The sequence below is a fragment of the Canis aureus genome, chromosome 3 (genome assembly GCF_053574225.1).
Source record: "Canis aureus isolate CA01 chromosome 3, VMU_Caureus_v.1.0, whole genome shotgun sequence".
NCBI classification, from domain to species: domain Eukaryota; kingdom Metazoa; phylum Chordata; class Mammalia; order Carnivora; family Canidae; genus Canis; species Canis aureus.
Genome location: NC_135613.1, coordinates 26,353,487 through 26,369,599, shown reverse-complemented (window position 1 = coordinate 26,369,599; position 16,113 = coordinate 26,353,487). Strand labels below are relative to the sequence as shown.

The window sequence follows — 16,113 nt, the reverse complement described above, 5'->3', positions numbered from 1 at the left end:
AGGGCCATATGCATTACAGAGTGTGACAGGATTTCCTTCCTTTTTAAGGCTGAGTAGTACTCCATTGAGTGGGCGCCCCGCATCTTGCTTATCCATTCACCTATCAGTGGTTGCTTCTGCTTTTTGGCTGCTGCGAACAATGCTGCCATTAACACAGGTGTATAGATACCTGCCTGAGTCTCTGCTGGCAATCCTGGGCATATAACCAGAAGTGGAGGTGCTGGGCCCTACAGTAAATCTACTTCTAGTTTTTTTGAGGAACCACCGTACTGTTTCTGCAACACCTACATCATGTTACATCCCCGCCAAGACCGTACAGGGTTTCCAGTTCTCCGCCTCCTTTCCAACATGTTATCTTCTAGTTGTTTTTACTTTGACATAAATCTCTTACTGAAGGTTGATACACCCCAAGTACCTAGCTCCATACCGCCCTGCCTGCCCAGTGATATATATGCATATATCTTTGGGGACAGCATTATTCTATTAAAACAGGCTCATCTTTCATGGTCCCCATGACTCTTCTCTCTGAACACATGTGGAAATGTCTCCAGATTCACTGGTGTGGTTCTACCTCATTTTTTAATCTTAATTTTTTTAATTTAAATTCAATTTAGTTAACATATAGTATATCATTAGTTTCAGGGGTAGAGTTCAGTGATTCATCAGTTCTGTATCACATCCAATGCTCATTCTGTCCCATGCCCTCTGTAATGCCCATCCCCTCCACTCCACTCCCCTGTAGCAACCCTGTTTGTTTCTTAGAGTTAACTGTCTCTTATGGTTTGTCTCCCTATTTTAATCTTATTTTATTTTTCCTTCCCTTCCCTTATGTTCATTTGTTTCTTAAATTCCACATGAGTGAAATCATATGATAATTGACTTTCTCTGACTAACTTATTTCACTGAGCATCATACCTTCTAGTTCCATCTACGTCATTGCAAATGGTAAGGTTTCTTTTTTTTTTTTTTTAGATTTTATTTATTTATTCATGAGAGAGAGAGAGAGAGAGAGGCAGAGACATAGGCAGAGGGAGAATCAGGCTCCATGCAGTGAGCCTGACGTAGGATTTGATCCTGGGTCTCCAGGATCATGCCCTGGGGTGAAGGCAGGCACTTAACCGCTGAGCCACCCAGGAATCCCAGATTTATTTTTTTTTTATGGCTGAGTAATATTCCATTGTGTGTGTGTGTGACTTCTTTATCCATTCATCTGTGGAAGGGCATTTGGGCTCTTTCAATAGTTGACCTATTGTGGACATTGCTGCTGTAAACTTGGGGGTGCAGTTGCCTCTTCGAATCACTATGTTTGTATCCTTTGGATAAATGCCTGGTAGTGCAATTGCTGGGTCATAAGGTAAACCTTATTTTTGAAATTGCTGTGTACTGGTTCATGGTACAGATGTGCCAGAGCTATCCACTTGATGACTCTTCCATCCATGACAATACACTTAATTTTGAGCAGCAGACCATGGCAGTGTCTCCGTAATATATATCCTATGCAGACATCCTTACTACGGCCACTTTTATCCTTGTGGGCCCAAGCCCCAGGAGTGCAATTGCTGGGATGATTTCTGTTTCGATTTTGTTTCCCCAAAGCTGCATGCATTGAGACCATACTGGCCGCGTGGGTGCCAGCTCCTCCCTCCCCACCAGCAAGATCTCTGCATTGACTATTTAAAAACCTGGGGGTACAACGGATAACTCTATCACTTCAGTTCTGTGGGTCTCTGTGTACCAGGGAAGTCTGGCATCTTTCCATACATGTTTATTCACCATTTGCATTTACTTTTTCCCCAAATTGCCTATTCACGTCCTCTGGCCATTTGACCATTGCGCAGGAAAAGGACCAGAAGCACATGTGACAAACCGTTGACAGCTGTTCATTTTAGGTGTTGAAAATACAAATCCCTTTTATACGTTTTTGAATTAGACATTTTCAAAACGAAGGAAGCCATCTACATGAGAGCGTTTCGGGAAGATTGGTTGTGTGGGCTGGGTCGAAGAGACGCTGTGGGCAGAGAGGCCAGTCTGGGGACTCTTGCGGTCTCCTTGCCAGTGATAGTGACTTAAACATGAGAGTGGGGACAGATTGGAGCAATTACGGGGGCAAGGAGTTTATAACATTTGGTGCTAATGTGGGAAGCCAAGAAGAGTACAGGGAAGTAAGGGGTTTGAATCTGGAAGGATGGGAGGATGAGGAGAGAAATCGGCAGATATAGAGGCCTTGAGTCGGGGTGGGGTAGGGGGAGCTGTGGGTGGGGGCAGGGTTGGCATTAGAGAGATGCTATCTGCTGGACACGTCAAGGTCAAGGGGGATGCTCCCTAGAGCCAGGAGAGCAGAGGACCCCCGGGAGGGAGGGACTGTCCAGAGCATCTGTGTCTAAGGGGCAGGAGGAAGAGCTGGCAGAGGAGCTGGGGTGGGAGCCTCGCCCAGCGCGAAACCAATGTTTCAAGGTCAAGGACACAGTCCGTATTTTCACAAGGCTGAGAGATGGAGAAGATGCTGTTTTAGGCTGTTCGATTTATTGATGAGGAGGTCATGACTTTAGAAGAACACTTTCCCCTGAAGTGGCTGGGGCCCCACAACAGCTTGTTAGGCTCAGCAGCCTGAGCGTGTGGAGGGTGACAGAGGCCACAGGAAGTGTGGGTGGTGGCAGGAGCGGGCAACGAGTCCATGGCGCACCCTGGGCTGGTGGCCCTCCAGCTCCATTTCCGCACTCGTCAGCCCGGAGCGGGCACTGAGCCGCCCTCGTGGGCCGTGCAGGGTGCCCACCAGCCCAGGTGTCTCTCAGGTCTCTAGTCCCTGGTGGAATCGGCCAGAAGCTGCCTTCCTGTGAGAACCTCGAGAACCTTTGTCTCCTTGTTGCAGCGTCTGTTCCCAGAGCAGCCCCAAGGGACCAGGGGAGACATGAGTCATTTCCTGGACAGCAACCTATCCCAGCTTCTTAGCCATTTTGGGCTCGGCCTTCCAGAAATTATCTTCTTCTCCAAACCCACTTATATCTCTTGCCGGTCCTGCCTCCCCATTGGGTTTGTGAGGCACCCCCAGTGTGAAATAGTGGGGGAACACCCCCACTGCCCACCCCCTCAGACTGGGCCTGGAAGCAGCCTGTCAGTATTCAGGCCTTTCTTTTCCTTATTCTGAGAAGAAGGGAGGTTGGCAAAAAAGTCTCTGGAGCCCGTTAGCCAAAGAAATGGTGACATTCTATCTCTCTGCTTGGACCGATTTCCCCCTCTAGTTGGGCTCCTTGGAAAACAGCTCCATGTGTGGACAACCTTGGCCACAGTTGGCTGAGGGGGTGGGGATGGGGGGCCACAGCCAGGGATGGCTGACCACATCCCTTTGCCTTGTTCAGCATTTGTTCTGGTAGCTCAGGGTAGAGGGACCCCTTTTTCCTCACTTAATTTTTCTATGCCTCAGGTTTTTCTTCCTTATTTTCAATAAAACAAAACATTTTTTTAAAAAGATTTATTTTAGAGAGAGCGAGCAACCGAGCGCATTCACAGAGGGGAGGGACAGAGGGAGAGAGAGAGAGGGAATCCCAAGCAGACTCTACACCAAGCTCGGAGCCCAAAGCAGGGCTCAATCCGATGACCCCCAGATCATGACCTGAACCGAAATCAAGAGTGTGATGCTTAACCAAGTGAACTACCAAGCGCCCCTAAAATAAAGCATTTCTTACATAAAATATACATAAAATTTATCGTTTTTACCCCTTTTAAGTGTACAGTTCGGTGGTGTCAAGCACATTCACACTGCTGTGCAGCCCTCACCACCATCCACCTGCAGAACTCTCTCATCTTCGTCTTCCCAGACTGAAACTGTGTCCCCATGAAACACTAACTCTTACCCTTCCCTTTCTGCAGCCCCTGATACCCACCATTCCCCTTGCCATCTATGAATCTAAGTACTCCAGGTGCCTCATAGAAGTGGAATCACTAGTATTTGTCTTTTTGTGACTGGCTTATTTCATTGAGCATAATGTCCTCAAGGTTCATCCGTGTTATAGCACGTCAGAATGTCCTTCCTTTTTAAGGCTGAATAATATTCCATTGTATGGATCTTCCACAGTTTGCTCACCCACGCATTCATCCATAGACACTTGGGTTGCTTCTACCTCTTAGCTGCTGTGAGTAATGCTTCTGTGAACGTGGGCATACAAATATCTGTTCCAGACCCCACGTTCAATTCTTTTGAGTATATGCCCAGAACTGGAGTTGCTGGATCATATGTTAATGGTAATTCTGTGTTTAAATTTCTGAGGATTCAAGGGACACCTGGGTGGCTCAGCAGTTGAGCGTCTGCCTTTGGCTCCGAGCGTGATCCTGGAGTTCTGGGATTGGAGTCCCCACAGGGAGCCTGCTTCTCCCTCTGTGTCTCTGCCTCTCTCTGTGTGTCTCTCATGAATAAGTAATTTTTTAAAAAGTCTTAAAATTTTTTTTGAGGATTCACCATACTACCTACCTCAGCAGCTGCACCATTTTACCAAAAAAAGCATTTTGATTGAATGGTGTTTTGTTTTTTTTTTTTAAGATTTTATTTATCTATTCATGAGAGACAGAGAGAGAGAGGCAGAGACACAGGCAGGAGAAGCAGGCTCTATGCAGGGAGCCCGATGTGAGATTTGATCCCAGAACTCCAGGATCACACCCCTGGGCTGAAGGCAGGCACTAAACCGCTGAGCTACCCAGGCATCCCCATTAGGTGGTCTTTAAGATCTCTTTGTGCTTGAAAAGAAAGTAATGGTTCTCTGGTTCTGTGGTCAGTGGCTAGAGGATGATCTTTGGAGTTAAAATTTGACCCCTTGAATATCATGTGAACAACAATTATTATGCCACCTAATACATCAACATGTAAAAAGTGCAAAGTTCCCCAAAAATGCCCCCCTCACAGTGAGGTCTGCGTGAACATCCGGTATTGTTGAAGGATCCACTATGTGCTGGGAAATGTTGGCCTCTTCACGTCTATTATTGTCTTTGATTCTCTCAGCCCTCTTGCAGACTACATATTTGTTACTCATGCTGTTGGTTGGAAATAGTATTTCTTGGGTTGATAACGCATTTCAAATTTTGTTTACCTAAAAGAAATATTCTTTTTCTTCCTTCCTGGTTCTTAACCTACCTCCCCCAAAGTAAAAGAAAGAAAGCAAGAAGTATTCGAGGAAGTGTTTAGGGGGAGTGGCACACAAGAGGCCACCTCCTCTACTAGGGTCCCCAAGCCTGGAGACAATAAAAGGGCATCACTTGCTGTGTTTATGGAGCCACTGCCCCTCATGGCACTTTTCATTAAGCAGAGCAACTGTAACTGCTCCATGGAAAGAGAGGACATTCATTAGCTTTCCTTTTAAAGTGCTTTCTGGAAGCCCAGGGGGCCAGATGAACTTTCTGATCTGATACCTCCCCAGCTGGTCCGAGTGCCTGAGTCCTGACCCCCTATAGTGACATTCAACCATCCTGCTCCAGACCCTGTCTTGCGCTCATGCTCGCTAATTATTGCCCTAAATGCTCCTGCTACTCTAATCACTTGACCTCCCTTGGGTTCCCAAATACGCCATCACCACTGGCCAGGTTCTCTGCCCAGAGTGTCTCTCCTGCCTGCCTCTCTCGGCTCATCTCGCCCCCCACCTGTCTCTGCAGCCCTGCAGGTCATACACCTGCTTCTGCTGTGACTCTCCCACAAGGCTGCAGGCACCTCTGGTGTGTTTGCCTCGGTCTCCCCACCCAGGCTCTGCCTTGCCAGACAGGCAGACCATCACATTTGCTGGACAGATCCTTGTAGTTGAAAAGAACAAGGCTGTGTCAAGAAGCTTTTTACTTTTTCCTGATGGTTTATGTTTTTCCTCTAATGTGGGAGGAGAGAGACTACAAAGAGAAAGCCAGTTTACAGATTTTTAAACAGAAGACACCGCCCAGTGACTTCTTCCCTAGCTGAACTCCTGTTGGGGAAAGCAGCAGTGGTCCCTTGCCCCAGTGGGGAGTCCTCAAGGGAGACAGAGGAAGGGGGTGCTCCCAGGAGGGTCTGAGGTCTTAGTCCAATGAGTCTTGGTCCTTTCACTTCCCCCATTCAGAGCAAAGTCCACACCTGAAGGTCTAGAAGAAACTATCAACTCAAGGGAGCGAGGGAGGAGCTTCCTATAGTTTCTGTCTGGCTGTCCTAGAAACGCTCCATTTCAATTCCCAGCATGTCAGAGTGGGGATCTCAGACTAACCCCGCAGTTCAGCACCACCCCCACCCCCACCGAGAGAACAGCTCCGTGACAGGGGCAGGGTGGGGCGGAAGTTGGCCCCTGGTCCCTCTCAGACAAGCAGAGACTTGGCCAGGTGGGGCAGAGAGACTGGGAGCTTGGCTCCGATACTCAGGGGAGCCAGGCCTTCACCTCCAAAGGTACTGGTGCCTTTTAAAAGGAGAGGGGGCACCGCCCCCAAGCCTCCAGGCCTGCTTGGTGGAGCTGCCACTGCCACTGGTCCCCTCTCTCTCCCCAGAGCCAGTCCCCAAACAGGAAGCTTGCACCTGGCCAGGTGACCTCTCCCTTCCAGGCCGTGGAGCCACTGGCCTGCCTGGTCACTGAGGTTGTCAGCTTGTTTTAACTTCAAGACCTCCCAGGTTTGAGAACAGAAAATCTGCTTTGTGCGGGGAAGGAGCAGGGTAAGGCTAGGGGTGGGAGGAGGTGCATCCCAGCTCTCTGCCACCCTTCTCCCCTCCGGTCATGGGCGCTAACCCTCCTGCCTCACATGGAAAAGGTTCCCCTGGTTAGCAGCCCCTCTGTGGGCAGGTCCCACACCCATCCTCAGCCCTGCCCTCCTGATGGGGACACTCTAGTCACTTGGAGTCCCAAGTGGACATTTGTTGAGGGTTTGAGGCCTCCAGGCCCCTGCCTCCTGCTCCCTGTGCTTCCTTTCCTGCCTCATCTTGTGTCTCTCTGTGTCTCTCTGTCTATGTCTCTATCCCTATCTCTCTGTCTCTTTCTCTATCTGTGCCCTAGGAGGCCCCTGAAACCAGGGTGGGGTCTTCCAGCCTGAGACCAGCATGACTTCACTAAGACTGGGGAAAACCTGACTCCTGTGCCTGGTGGGGTGGGAGGAGTGGGGGTGGGGTGATTCCAAAGGTAAGACAGGTATTCTCATGGCTCTTCCTTTTGTTGGGGGTTTGGACCCACTGCCACATACCTTCTCCAGAGTTAGCAATCTGTCCCCTGGGGGAAGTGAGGGATGCTCCCACCTTCTCAGTGTGGAAGTAGGGAGAGAAAGCAGGGCTTGAATTGGTGCTGGAAGATATTAAAGGCTCGGTATAAATCCACAGTGGGGGAGGGAGGGGGGCATGGGCCCCTCCCCCACCACCTGGGGGACACCTTGAGACTGGGGTGAGGAGTATCACTCAGCTCTTCCCCTACCCTATTTCCTTTTTTTTTTTTTTTTTTTTTTAAGATTTTATTTATTTATTCATGAGAGGCAGAGACACAAGCAGAGGGAGAAGCAGGCTCCATGCAGGGAGCCTGACGTGGGACTCAACCCTAGGTCTCCAGGATCATGCCCTGGGCTGAAGGCAGCGCTAAACCACTGAGCCACCGGGGCTGCCCCCCTACCCTATTTCCACTAATGTATCCCTCCTGTGAATTTCTGCTCTTGGGGACCTGGGACATAACTGAGGCCCCAGCCAAGAGGTGCCTCTGCCCGTGGGTGACCCAACTGCCTGGAGTTCTGGGTCTCCTCTGACAGGAGGCAAATGGGGATCAGTACCCAGACTGGGCCCGGAGTACCCCCTGAGGATAGCCTTGAGTCTGGCCATGGCCTCGGTGCCATCCTGGCCCATCGCCTGCCAGCCCCAGCTGGAGCCCAGTAAGCTGGTGAGTTTCTGTTCGTTTCATGGCAAGTTGTTTGGGGACAGGAGAGCTGGTCATTGCCAGAGGGGGCTGGGAAGGGGATTCAGGGGACAGTGCTGTCATGAGGCTGCTCCTGCAGGCTGGACTGGGGTCTGGGGATGTCACCTCCACAGCCGCTGCCAAGCCGGGCCCATCTGTCGTTTTGAGACCTCGAAATGGGTATAGTGTCTGCCTGAGATCCTGCCTCTGCCCCGCTTCCTCTGTGACTTCAGGCCTTGCTTTTCTGGGCTGCCCTGACTGGGGTGGAGGGAGGCTCCCTGGCTCTTGGGGAGGGTGCAGCAGCAGCAGGAGGAAGGGAATGGGTTACAGAGTGGCCTCCCATTGGGCCCACAGCCTCCCTTCTGGAGGGCTTTTAAAAACTGGCCTATAACCTTGTAATTGTTCCCAGCAGCGAGGAGCGAGTCAGTGGAGGAGCGGCTCCACTGTTTGTTTTGCCTTCTGTGTTCTCCAGGCCGGTGGTAACCAAGGGCCGCTTCCCCTTGGTGACGGTGGAGCTCACTCAGGCCAGGGCTGATCCAGCCCCAGCGAGAGAGGTCTGGGGGACCTGCAGACCCGGGCTGCTGGCAGGGCTGGGGGCGCTGCCTCCTCTGCTCCCCCAGCCTGAGGGCCCGTGGGCTTCTCTCCCAACGCCTTTCGCAGGCCCTGGCCCCAAACATTCCAGAACTCTGGATCTGCCGGTAGGTGTCCGGGAGACTGTGAGGCCACTTGCTGGCGGGCTGTGTGGGGCGGCTCTCAGCCAGGATGTCACTTGGGGCCACAGGGGCCCTGCCTTCTAGGTTCTGGCAGGACCCAGGGTCTGGAGGTGATTCTGGCAGAGGTTTTTTTTACGGGAGCAGGAGATGTGCATGAGGCTGACCCCGGAAGGCTCTGTGACCAGGAGTGCCCGGACAGACAGGCGGACTGGATTCCAGCAGGTGGGGTTGTTTGAAGTGACAGGGTCGGCACTGCAACATGTGTGGCTGCAGGAAAGTGTGAGGCTCCCAGAGAGCAGTGGCACGGCTGGCGTGGGTCGCTGGTGGATTGAGGATATTTGGAGAGCTGAGGACTTGAGGGTGGGTAGAAGGGAGCCCCTGCCGGACTGTGAGCAGAGGAAGGGCTGGAACAGTGTCACCAAAACCTGGGTCTTCCCAGACCCCAAGTGGCCGGAGGCTTCTAGAAGGTGTGGGCCAGGGAATCTACAGCCCCTTTCAGGTGCCCCTGCTCCGGTGGGTCTGGCAGTGACAGACTCTTCCCCGTTACTTCTGTGAAACTTGTCGGCTTCTAGATTTGGTTTGTTAGGAGCCAGGTACGTTCAGGACTGCTTCCTGGAGAGGCTGGACGCCCCTCCGTTTGCCTTCTGCCGCCTTCCCTCAGCCCCCCGCCCGGGCGCAGATCACCTGGGGAGGCCCGAGACTCTGCACTCCCCGCCAGCTGCAGGTGTAACCAGCTGGTCCCTGGCCCCGAAAGCAGCTGTGTCCTCGGGGAAGGAGTTGGACTGCTCCGCGTGCAGGGCCGCGGTCGTGTCTGGTTTTGCAGTTGGGGGCCAGGAGAGGTGGAGAGGCGGTGGGGGCGCCGGGGCCCCGTCACACAGATGCCGTCCACCGGCCCAGCTGCCGATCCGATTAAACCTCGGTGATTCACTGCGCTTCAAGGGAAGGCGTTGTGTTACGAAAACCGTGGGTCCTGGCCGCTTGTTTTGTTGGCAGGTCCTGCTGCCTCAGCAGAAAAGAGGCGCTCTTGATATGGGAACGGAAACTTGGGACTGCCCTAGACACATCCAGTGTTCGGCGGGAGAGGAGCTGTGGTCCTCCTCCAGCTGTGGAAACTCGCTGCCTGGCCAGGAAGGCAGTCCCTGGGGGGCCCAGCCACAGCAGGGCGGGTAGCACAGGGTCCCCACACCTGGGTCTAAGGTCTGAGCTTCCCTGTGGCTGTGACCTTGGCGGGGGCGGGCCGCATCCTCTGCCCCCCCTCCCACCGGCTCCCCGGGAAGGTAACCTGCTGCCACCTGTACTTCACCGCAAGTCCAGCTTGCAGAGGAAGTACCTTTCTGAAGGCGGTCGAGGTGTGCACTTGTGGGGTGCACCTGCAGCCCTCACGGGGACCCAGGGCCCCATGGGACCTGGCTCGGCTCGGATGGCCGATCCTAGGCTGGCTCACGTCTCCAAAGTTGTTCAGACAAGCTTGCTGGAGAAGCAAGCACATCCTTTCTGGCTTCTTCCTCCCTGAGGCCTGATTGCCCCCCTGCCCCACTAGCCCATTCAATGGATATTGGGCCAATTTCCCTTTTTCCCCACTTCCCCTTTCTTCCTTTTGTGTTCTCAGATGTGATATGTAGGATAGACTCAGCCCAGATCAAAGTTGCTTCCCCAAGAAACTTCTCCAGATGTGTGTGTCCCGGCCTCCTCCGGCCACAGGGCCTCAGCAGAGCCCAGGACAGCCACAGCTGCCACCACGCCCTGGAGCAGGCGCAGCAGGGGGGTGGCGCGTTGGGGAGCCACCAGGGAGTGTCCGGCAGAGGCAGGCAAAACCACTGCTGGCCTTGGGGCATTGGCACCTGAGGGCTTCCTGAGGAAGCCTCTCCCTGCATTAATGAGCTTGAGATGGCCAGAGGCAGCCACCGAGCTGAGTCATGGACACCCTGAGGCGGCTGTTCTTTGGGGTTGTTCTATGACTGCATTCCACCACTGGACAGCTACCAGAGATGCTCTCCCAAGAAACCCTCCCAGCTTCCCTCCCTCCCTCCCTCCCTTCTCCTCAAACCCCTAAATTACAAATGCATCACCAGTGTTGGGTCTTTATTAAGTGCCAAGCTCTCTATGGGCTCCTCATTTGATCCTCAGAGCAAAGCCATGGTGCCAAGCAGTCATGCCCCTGTCATTCCAGTGGAGGACGCAAGGCTCAGAGGAGGGCGAGAGCTTGCCCAAGGTCTCCCAGCTCATGGAGCTGAAGCTTAAACCCAAGTGGCCCAACTCCAGACTGCTTGTGTCTTCTCCATCTTTGTAGGCACTTGGTAAACAAGTTGCCCTTGACTGACCCTGTTGCAGTTCCAAGAAGTCTTGGATGAAGGCACTGGGGCTACTCAGATGATGATCCCAAGGGGGCCATCTGGGCCCTTGGGGTCATAGTGGTCCATCCACATTTTGTAGATTCGGGAACTGGATTTTTTCCCCCCAGTGTTTCCAATTTGGATGTAGTTTAGAGAGAGCTAACAAACTCACATAGACTGGGGTATAAACCTGAGGTAATTTATTTACATACAGTAAGGAGTAGGACAGTCAGGTGTGCTAAAGATTTGTGTTCACCTCTGAAGGTGACAAATGGGAAGCATAGAACCAGAGCTCAGGGGAACCTGTTGAATGGCCCTCCTGTTTTATAACCAATATCTGCTGTCCCCATCGGGGCAGATGTAACAAGAGGGTCCATAGGTTAGGCCGCCCTCTTCCCAGGCTCTGAGTCTGTGTCCTCACTCACCACTAGCTTTTTTAAACAAGCCCTTTCTCCAACAAGCCCTTTCATTAGACAAGGCCTAATGTCACCTATTGGGTTATAATTCGTTTTGGTTACGCTCTGGATCCTACCGCTTCTACCACCCTCCCAAGTTCAAGCAACATCCTTGCATTGACTCTTCAGCTGGTCTCCCTGCCTCCACTCTGGCTGCCAACAACCTCTTCTCAACACAACAGCCTAACAGGATCCTGTTAGAGCAGAAGTCAGACTGTGCCCCCTGCCTGCTCAAAGCCCTCTGCTGGTTTCTCATCACACTGAAGACAGAATCCAGAGTCCCTACTCTGGCTCACAGGGCCTGTGTGGCTGCCATCTGCAGAGCTCTTACCCTGCCTCCTTCCACAGCCTCCCCTCCCTGGACTCTAGCCATATGGCCCCTCTGTTATTCTCTCGACATATCAAGCATGCTTCCACCTCAGGGCCTTTGCACCAGCTGTTCCCTCTGCCCAAAATGCTCTTCCTCTGAAGCAGGCTCATGCTTTCTCCCCTCATTCATCCAGATCTCTGTCCATATATCACAGTATCAGAGAAACCCTCCCTTACCACCTATTCCCATCCCTTGCTCTGTCCTCACTACTCTGCCTTGTTTTTCTTTGACCTGTATTACTTGACCCTGCATTAGATATTTACTCATTCGACACTTATTTATTGAGCACCTACTCTGCCCCAGGCACTGTTCTAGGCATGGGAGCTGCCACAGTGAGCACAACAGATAAAAACCTTTGTCCTTGAAGCCTGCATGAGTTATTCAAATGATTGCTATCCATCCCGCACACACTAGACTAAGCTCCACAAAGGCAATGGTTTCTACTATGTATATTGTAGGTGCCTAATATTTTTGAAATGAATTCTGACCTTAAGGCACCTTACTTGGATTTGGCTGTTTCCCAAATGTTCATGAGCTGAACATGTATAGACCACCTCTCAGGTTGGATCACTTCTGTGGTGACTGTCCTGCTGATTTTGCCCATTCTTAGCACTTTCCACCGGGGGAAGATGCTCTCTGGCAGCATAGGTGGGGCACTCTCCTACTTTCCTAAACACCAACCATGTGCAGCCCATACTTTTGAATTTTCCACTTAGTTGAGGTACTCAGGGACTAAGAAACGAGGAAAGGGTCTTGGGAAGCTGGTGCCCCCTAGCCCCCCAGGGCCTAGCAGGTGAGTATGCAACCTGGATATTTTGTAACACCTCTGTATGCACATAGACCTTAAGGGTGGTTGTTTTTTGCCCAACTTTCCATGTTTTATATGAGTGAGTCCAGCCGCAGAGGGTCGGTGGGAGATGTTGGCACCTGGCCCAAGAGGCTTAGGTCTTTCCAGGTCTGTGAGCAATAATCCTCACGAGAACACAGAAACTCAACCCATGAGAACAGGTTTTCATGTGGTGACAGGTCCAGTCAAACCATGCCCCAGCCTGGGCCAAAGCCCTGTGGTGTGGCATCGCAGCTGGCAGGCGGGCACCAGCGTCATAAACAGAGGGAGTGAGCAGGATCTGAGCTGCAAGAATGGTTTCCTGGTATCGCAAAGTAGGACCTCTGCCAATTTGGAGTGGCCTTGGGGTGTTGACTTGCTCTGTGCAAAAGCAGGGGCCTGGGAATTCTAGCAAGGCTTTCCTTGTCCCACCTCGCTCCCCAAGTGGGGAGAGCACAGACAGTGATCACTGTGACGTGGGTCCTTCCATAGCCTCATCTTCAGGGCAGGGTGCTCCTGCATGTGTTGTCACCCCTCCCCACACCACATTTTGGGTACAGGCACAGAGATGCAGGCACACACTCCAGATTCCTCCAGAGAAACTCGATCTACAGGTGCTGTGTCCAGGCAGCGGGTCTGCCAAACCACAGCTCTGCACTTTTTCTTTTGGAGGAAAGAGGGGGGTGGTGGGGAGCAGAGCACTGAGCAGCTGCAGCCCAGCTCTAGAAGGCTCCTTACTCCCCACATATGAATGTTGTTGGCCATGGCCCTGTGTGTAACCCTGGCGAACAGGCCTCCTTCCACCTGCCAGACCTCCTCGGCTCCTGGCCTTCCTCGCCGCTTCCACACCCACCTCCTGCCGTGTGCACTTTGGACAGGTGGGCATCTGTCATCCATTTGTGCTTTTTTTGTTTGTCAAGGTGAAATTCACGTAACGGTTTTCAAGAGTACAATTCAGTGGCATTTAGTACATTCATGATACTGTGCAACCACTCTCTGACTAGTTCCAGAACATTCTTATTCCCCCACCACAAGAGGCCCTAACTCCTTAGCAGTCACTCTCACTTCTCCCCACCTTCCCCAGCCCCTGGCAACCACCAACATGCATAGTGTCTCTATGGAGTCACTCTTCTGGCTTTATCATATCAGTGGGCTCATGCCATATGCGATCTTTTATTATGTCTGGCTGCTTTCACCCAGCATCAAGTATTTCATTTAAGGTCCATCCATGTTGTAGCCTGTGTCAATCCTCTATGCTTCTTTATGCCTGAATAATGTTCCATCATTGTATGTATAATCCACAGTTTGTTTACCTGTTCGTCTACTGACAGACATGGGAGTTCATCCATGTATGTTTTTGCAACGATAATAAAACAACAGTAAGGAAATATGAAAGAAAGGGAAATTCACACTAAACACAGCCACGTTTTCAGTTTTCTGGCTTCCTTGTCATCTCTTTTCCCATGCATGCCTCTATAGTATGTTCTAGATTTTACTCTTTGGGCAGATACAGTTGGTGATCTTCATTTCATCTGAAATCGCAGACCTTTCTTCTTGCCCCTTGAACAATGGTCCTTCCAGCCAGCATCTTGGATGGCTGTGTAATATTCCCAAGAAGTCTCAGCTTGGGGAGGCCACTTCCTTCCTTGTCCTCCCTGCGACAAGCTGCTGCCATGGAGGTATGGCACCTGGACCCTTCTGCCAGCCTGGAAGTTCAGGATTGGTTTATTTGCTGCCTTTGGATTTGCTGAGCCCCTCTTGTCAAGATAGCAGCCCAGATGGTGTTCAGAACTTCCCAGGTTGACAGGAGAGGAGGAGGAGGTCCAGCAACATAGAAGAGGAAGTCCATGAGCCATTGTGGGTTAAGAAGTTGTACCAGCTAGCTATGCAGAAATCTGAACACCTTCCAGGTACCATGGCCAGTCCCAACACCAGGAAGCCCAGTCGGAGGTTCCTTTGACATTTAATCTTCTTCTGCTAAAGATGGACAGTAGGGTGGGGCCTTGAGGTCCAAGACTTCAAGAGTGATGAGAGAAGAGGTAGCCATGAACTAGTAAGAGGAAGCTGGTCTCAGGCCACCCTGCCAAGGAGAAATCCCTAACCCCACACATGACCATCACTATAAGCAACCTACACATTCATCTCTAGAGACAAGTGACAGATTATGATGATGGAATAACATATGGCTCCTAACACATAAAATTGACACAGGAGCTAATATACTATGACTTGGAAAAAGCCAACTGGGGAGTAGCATGTGGGTGTGATCCTTTCCCCTTAGTGAACCTACCCCCAGTGGGAGGGGGACACTTTAATTTACACTTTATACGTTTCTGGATTGAGATTTCTTATGAGCATGTATGACACTTGAAATATTTCAAATCAAGATAGAACAAGTAGTTCTTTAAAAAATGGTGTTGTAAATCCGAGCCTGGCAGTTCTTATTTCACATGGATTCAAGAGTCCAAAATGTTGAGCCGTAATTCATTTGAACCAGCAGCCTCCTAATCATGCAGAGGGCTCATTGAACACAGACCACTGGGCCCCACCTACAGAGTTTCTGTTCTGTGGGTCAGGGGTGGGGCCCGAGCATTTGCTTCACCAGCAGGTGATGCTGACCTCCTGATCCGGGGACCCCACTTTGAGAACCACCCCTGAGCATCATCATAGCTCAGGGTGAGCTCACCATAGCTATCATGAGCATCATCGTAGAATATCCCTACGGCCTCTACCTCCTGCTGGAGAAAAGTTTTGGGACTTTCTGTCCCTGGTCCTGACCTAAGAAATTCACATTATTTAGTTTGGAGTTTTGTGAAGTTCTTCATCCCCACCTGGGGCTTCCTGCCTCCTCACCTCCTTCGGGCAGTATGGTGGACATCAAGTGACATCAAGCCACTCCCAAGATGCCCCCTGGGTGGGACTGGGCTCCTTGGACTGCCCATTAAGGCCATAACTGGTAGTGGCCTAGTATCCCCTGGCTCAGTGCTCTTTTGCACTAGACATTCAAGATTCCATCCATGTCCCCTGGTGTTAAGAGGGAACGGGAGAAGGCAGGATGCAACATGTAGTAAGTACCTACTGTGTGTGCCCGATGCCACGTTGAGCACTTTAGCTTCTCCACATTGAAATGATGAGCGCTGCTTCCCCCCGACCATTTCTGCCCCCAGGAGGTTTGAGAGCATCACCTGGGTCGCAGGGTAGGATGAGCAGACCAGCCTTCTAACTCCCCTGGCAGCCAGCCCACCGAGTCTCAAGGGACCCCTCCAGAGGAGGCCTTTCCCAGCTGGCAAATCCCATCAGAGGAGGCGAGAGTGTCACCTGCTCCCATTCAGGCTTCCAGGCCCTAAAGCCTGGGCTTGGTCAGACTTCTGTTCCTGGGGCCTCCCTGATGGGGGCAGGTGGCAGGGGTATCGCTCCAGGCCCGCAGGCTCTGGGGTGAGCAGGCCAACTGGTATCTTAGAAGTATGCCAGGGCTCCTGAGAGAACCCTTATTTCCTGCGGAGGCTCCTCCGGGCACTTGTGTCAGGGAGGGTAGGCTTCACCACTGAGGCCCCCAG

General features: G+C 51.8%; 1 protein-coding gene across 5 annotated transcripts in view; it reads left to right on the top strand.

Annotated features, from left to right (window-relative positions):
• SPSB1 (splA/ryanodine receptor domain and SOCS box containing 1) overlaps window positions 1–16,113 on the top strand; it is a 69,409-nt gene that overhangs the window by 32,560 nt on the left and 20,736 nt on the right. Inside the window, exon 1 of one of the 5 annotated variants that reach the window (XM_077891307.1) lies at window positions 8,400–8,557. The exons of 3 other annotated variants lie outside the window; for them this stretch is intronic. Coding sequence is in view for 1 of the 2 variants with exons in the window: in XM_077891303.1 (XP_077747429.1) it covers window positions 8,720–8,794 (75 nt within the window). In the remaining variant the exon portion in view is untranslated. One more of the 5 variants, XM_077891303.1, reaches the window with a different exon arrangement.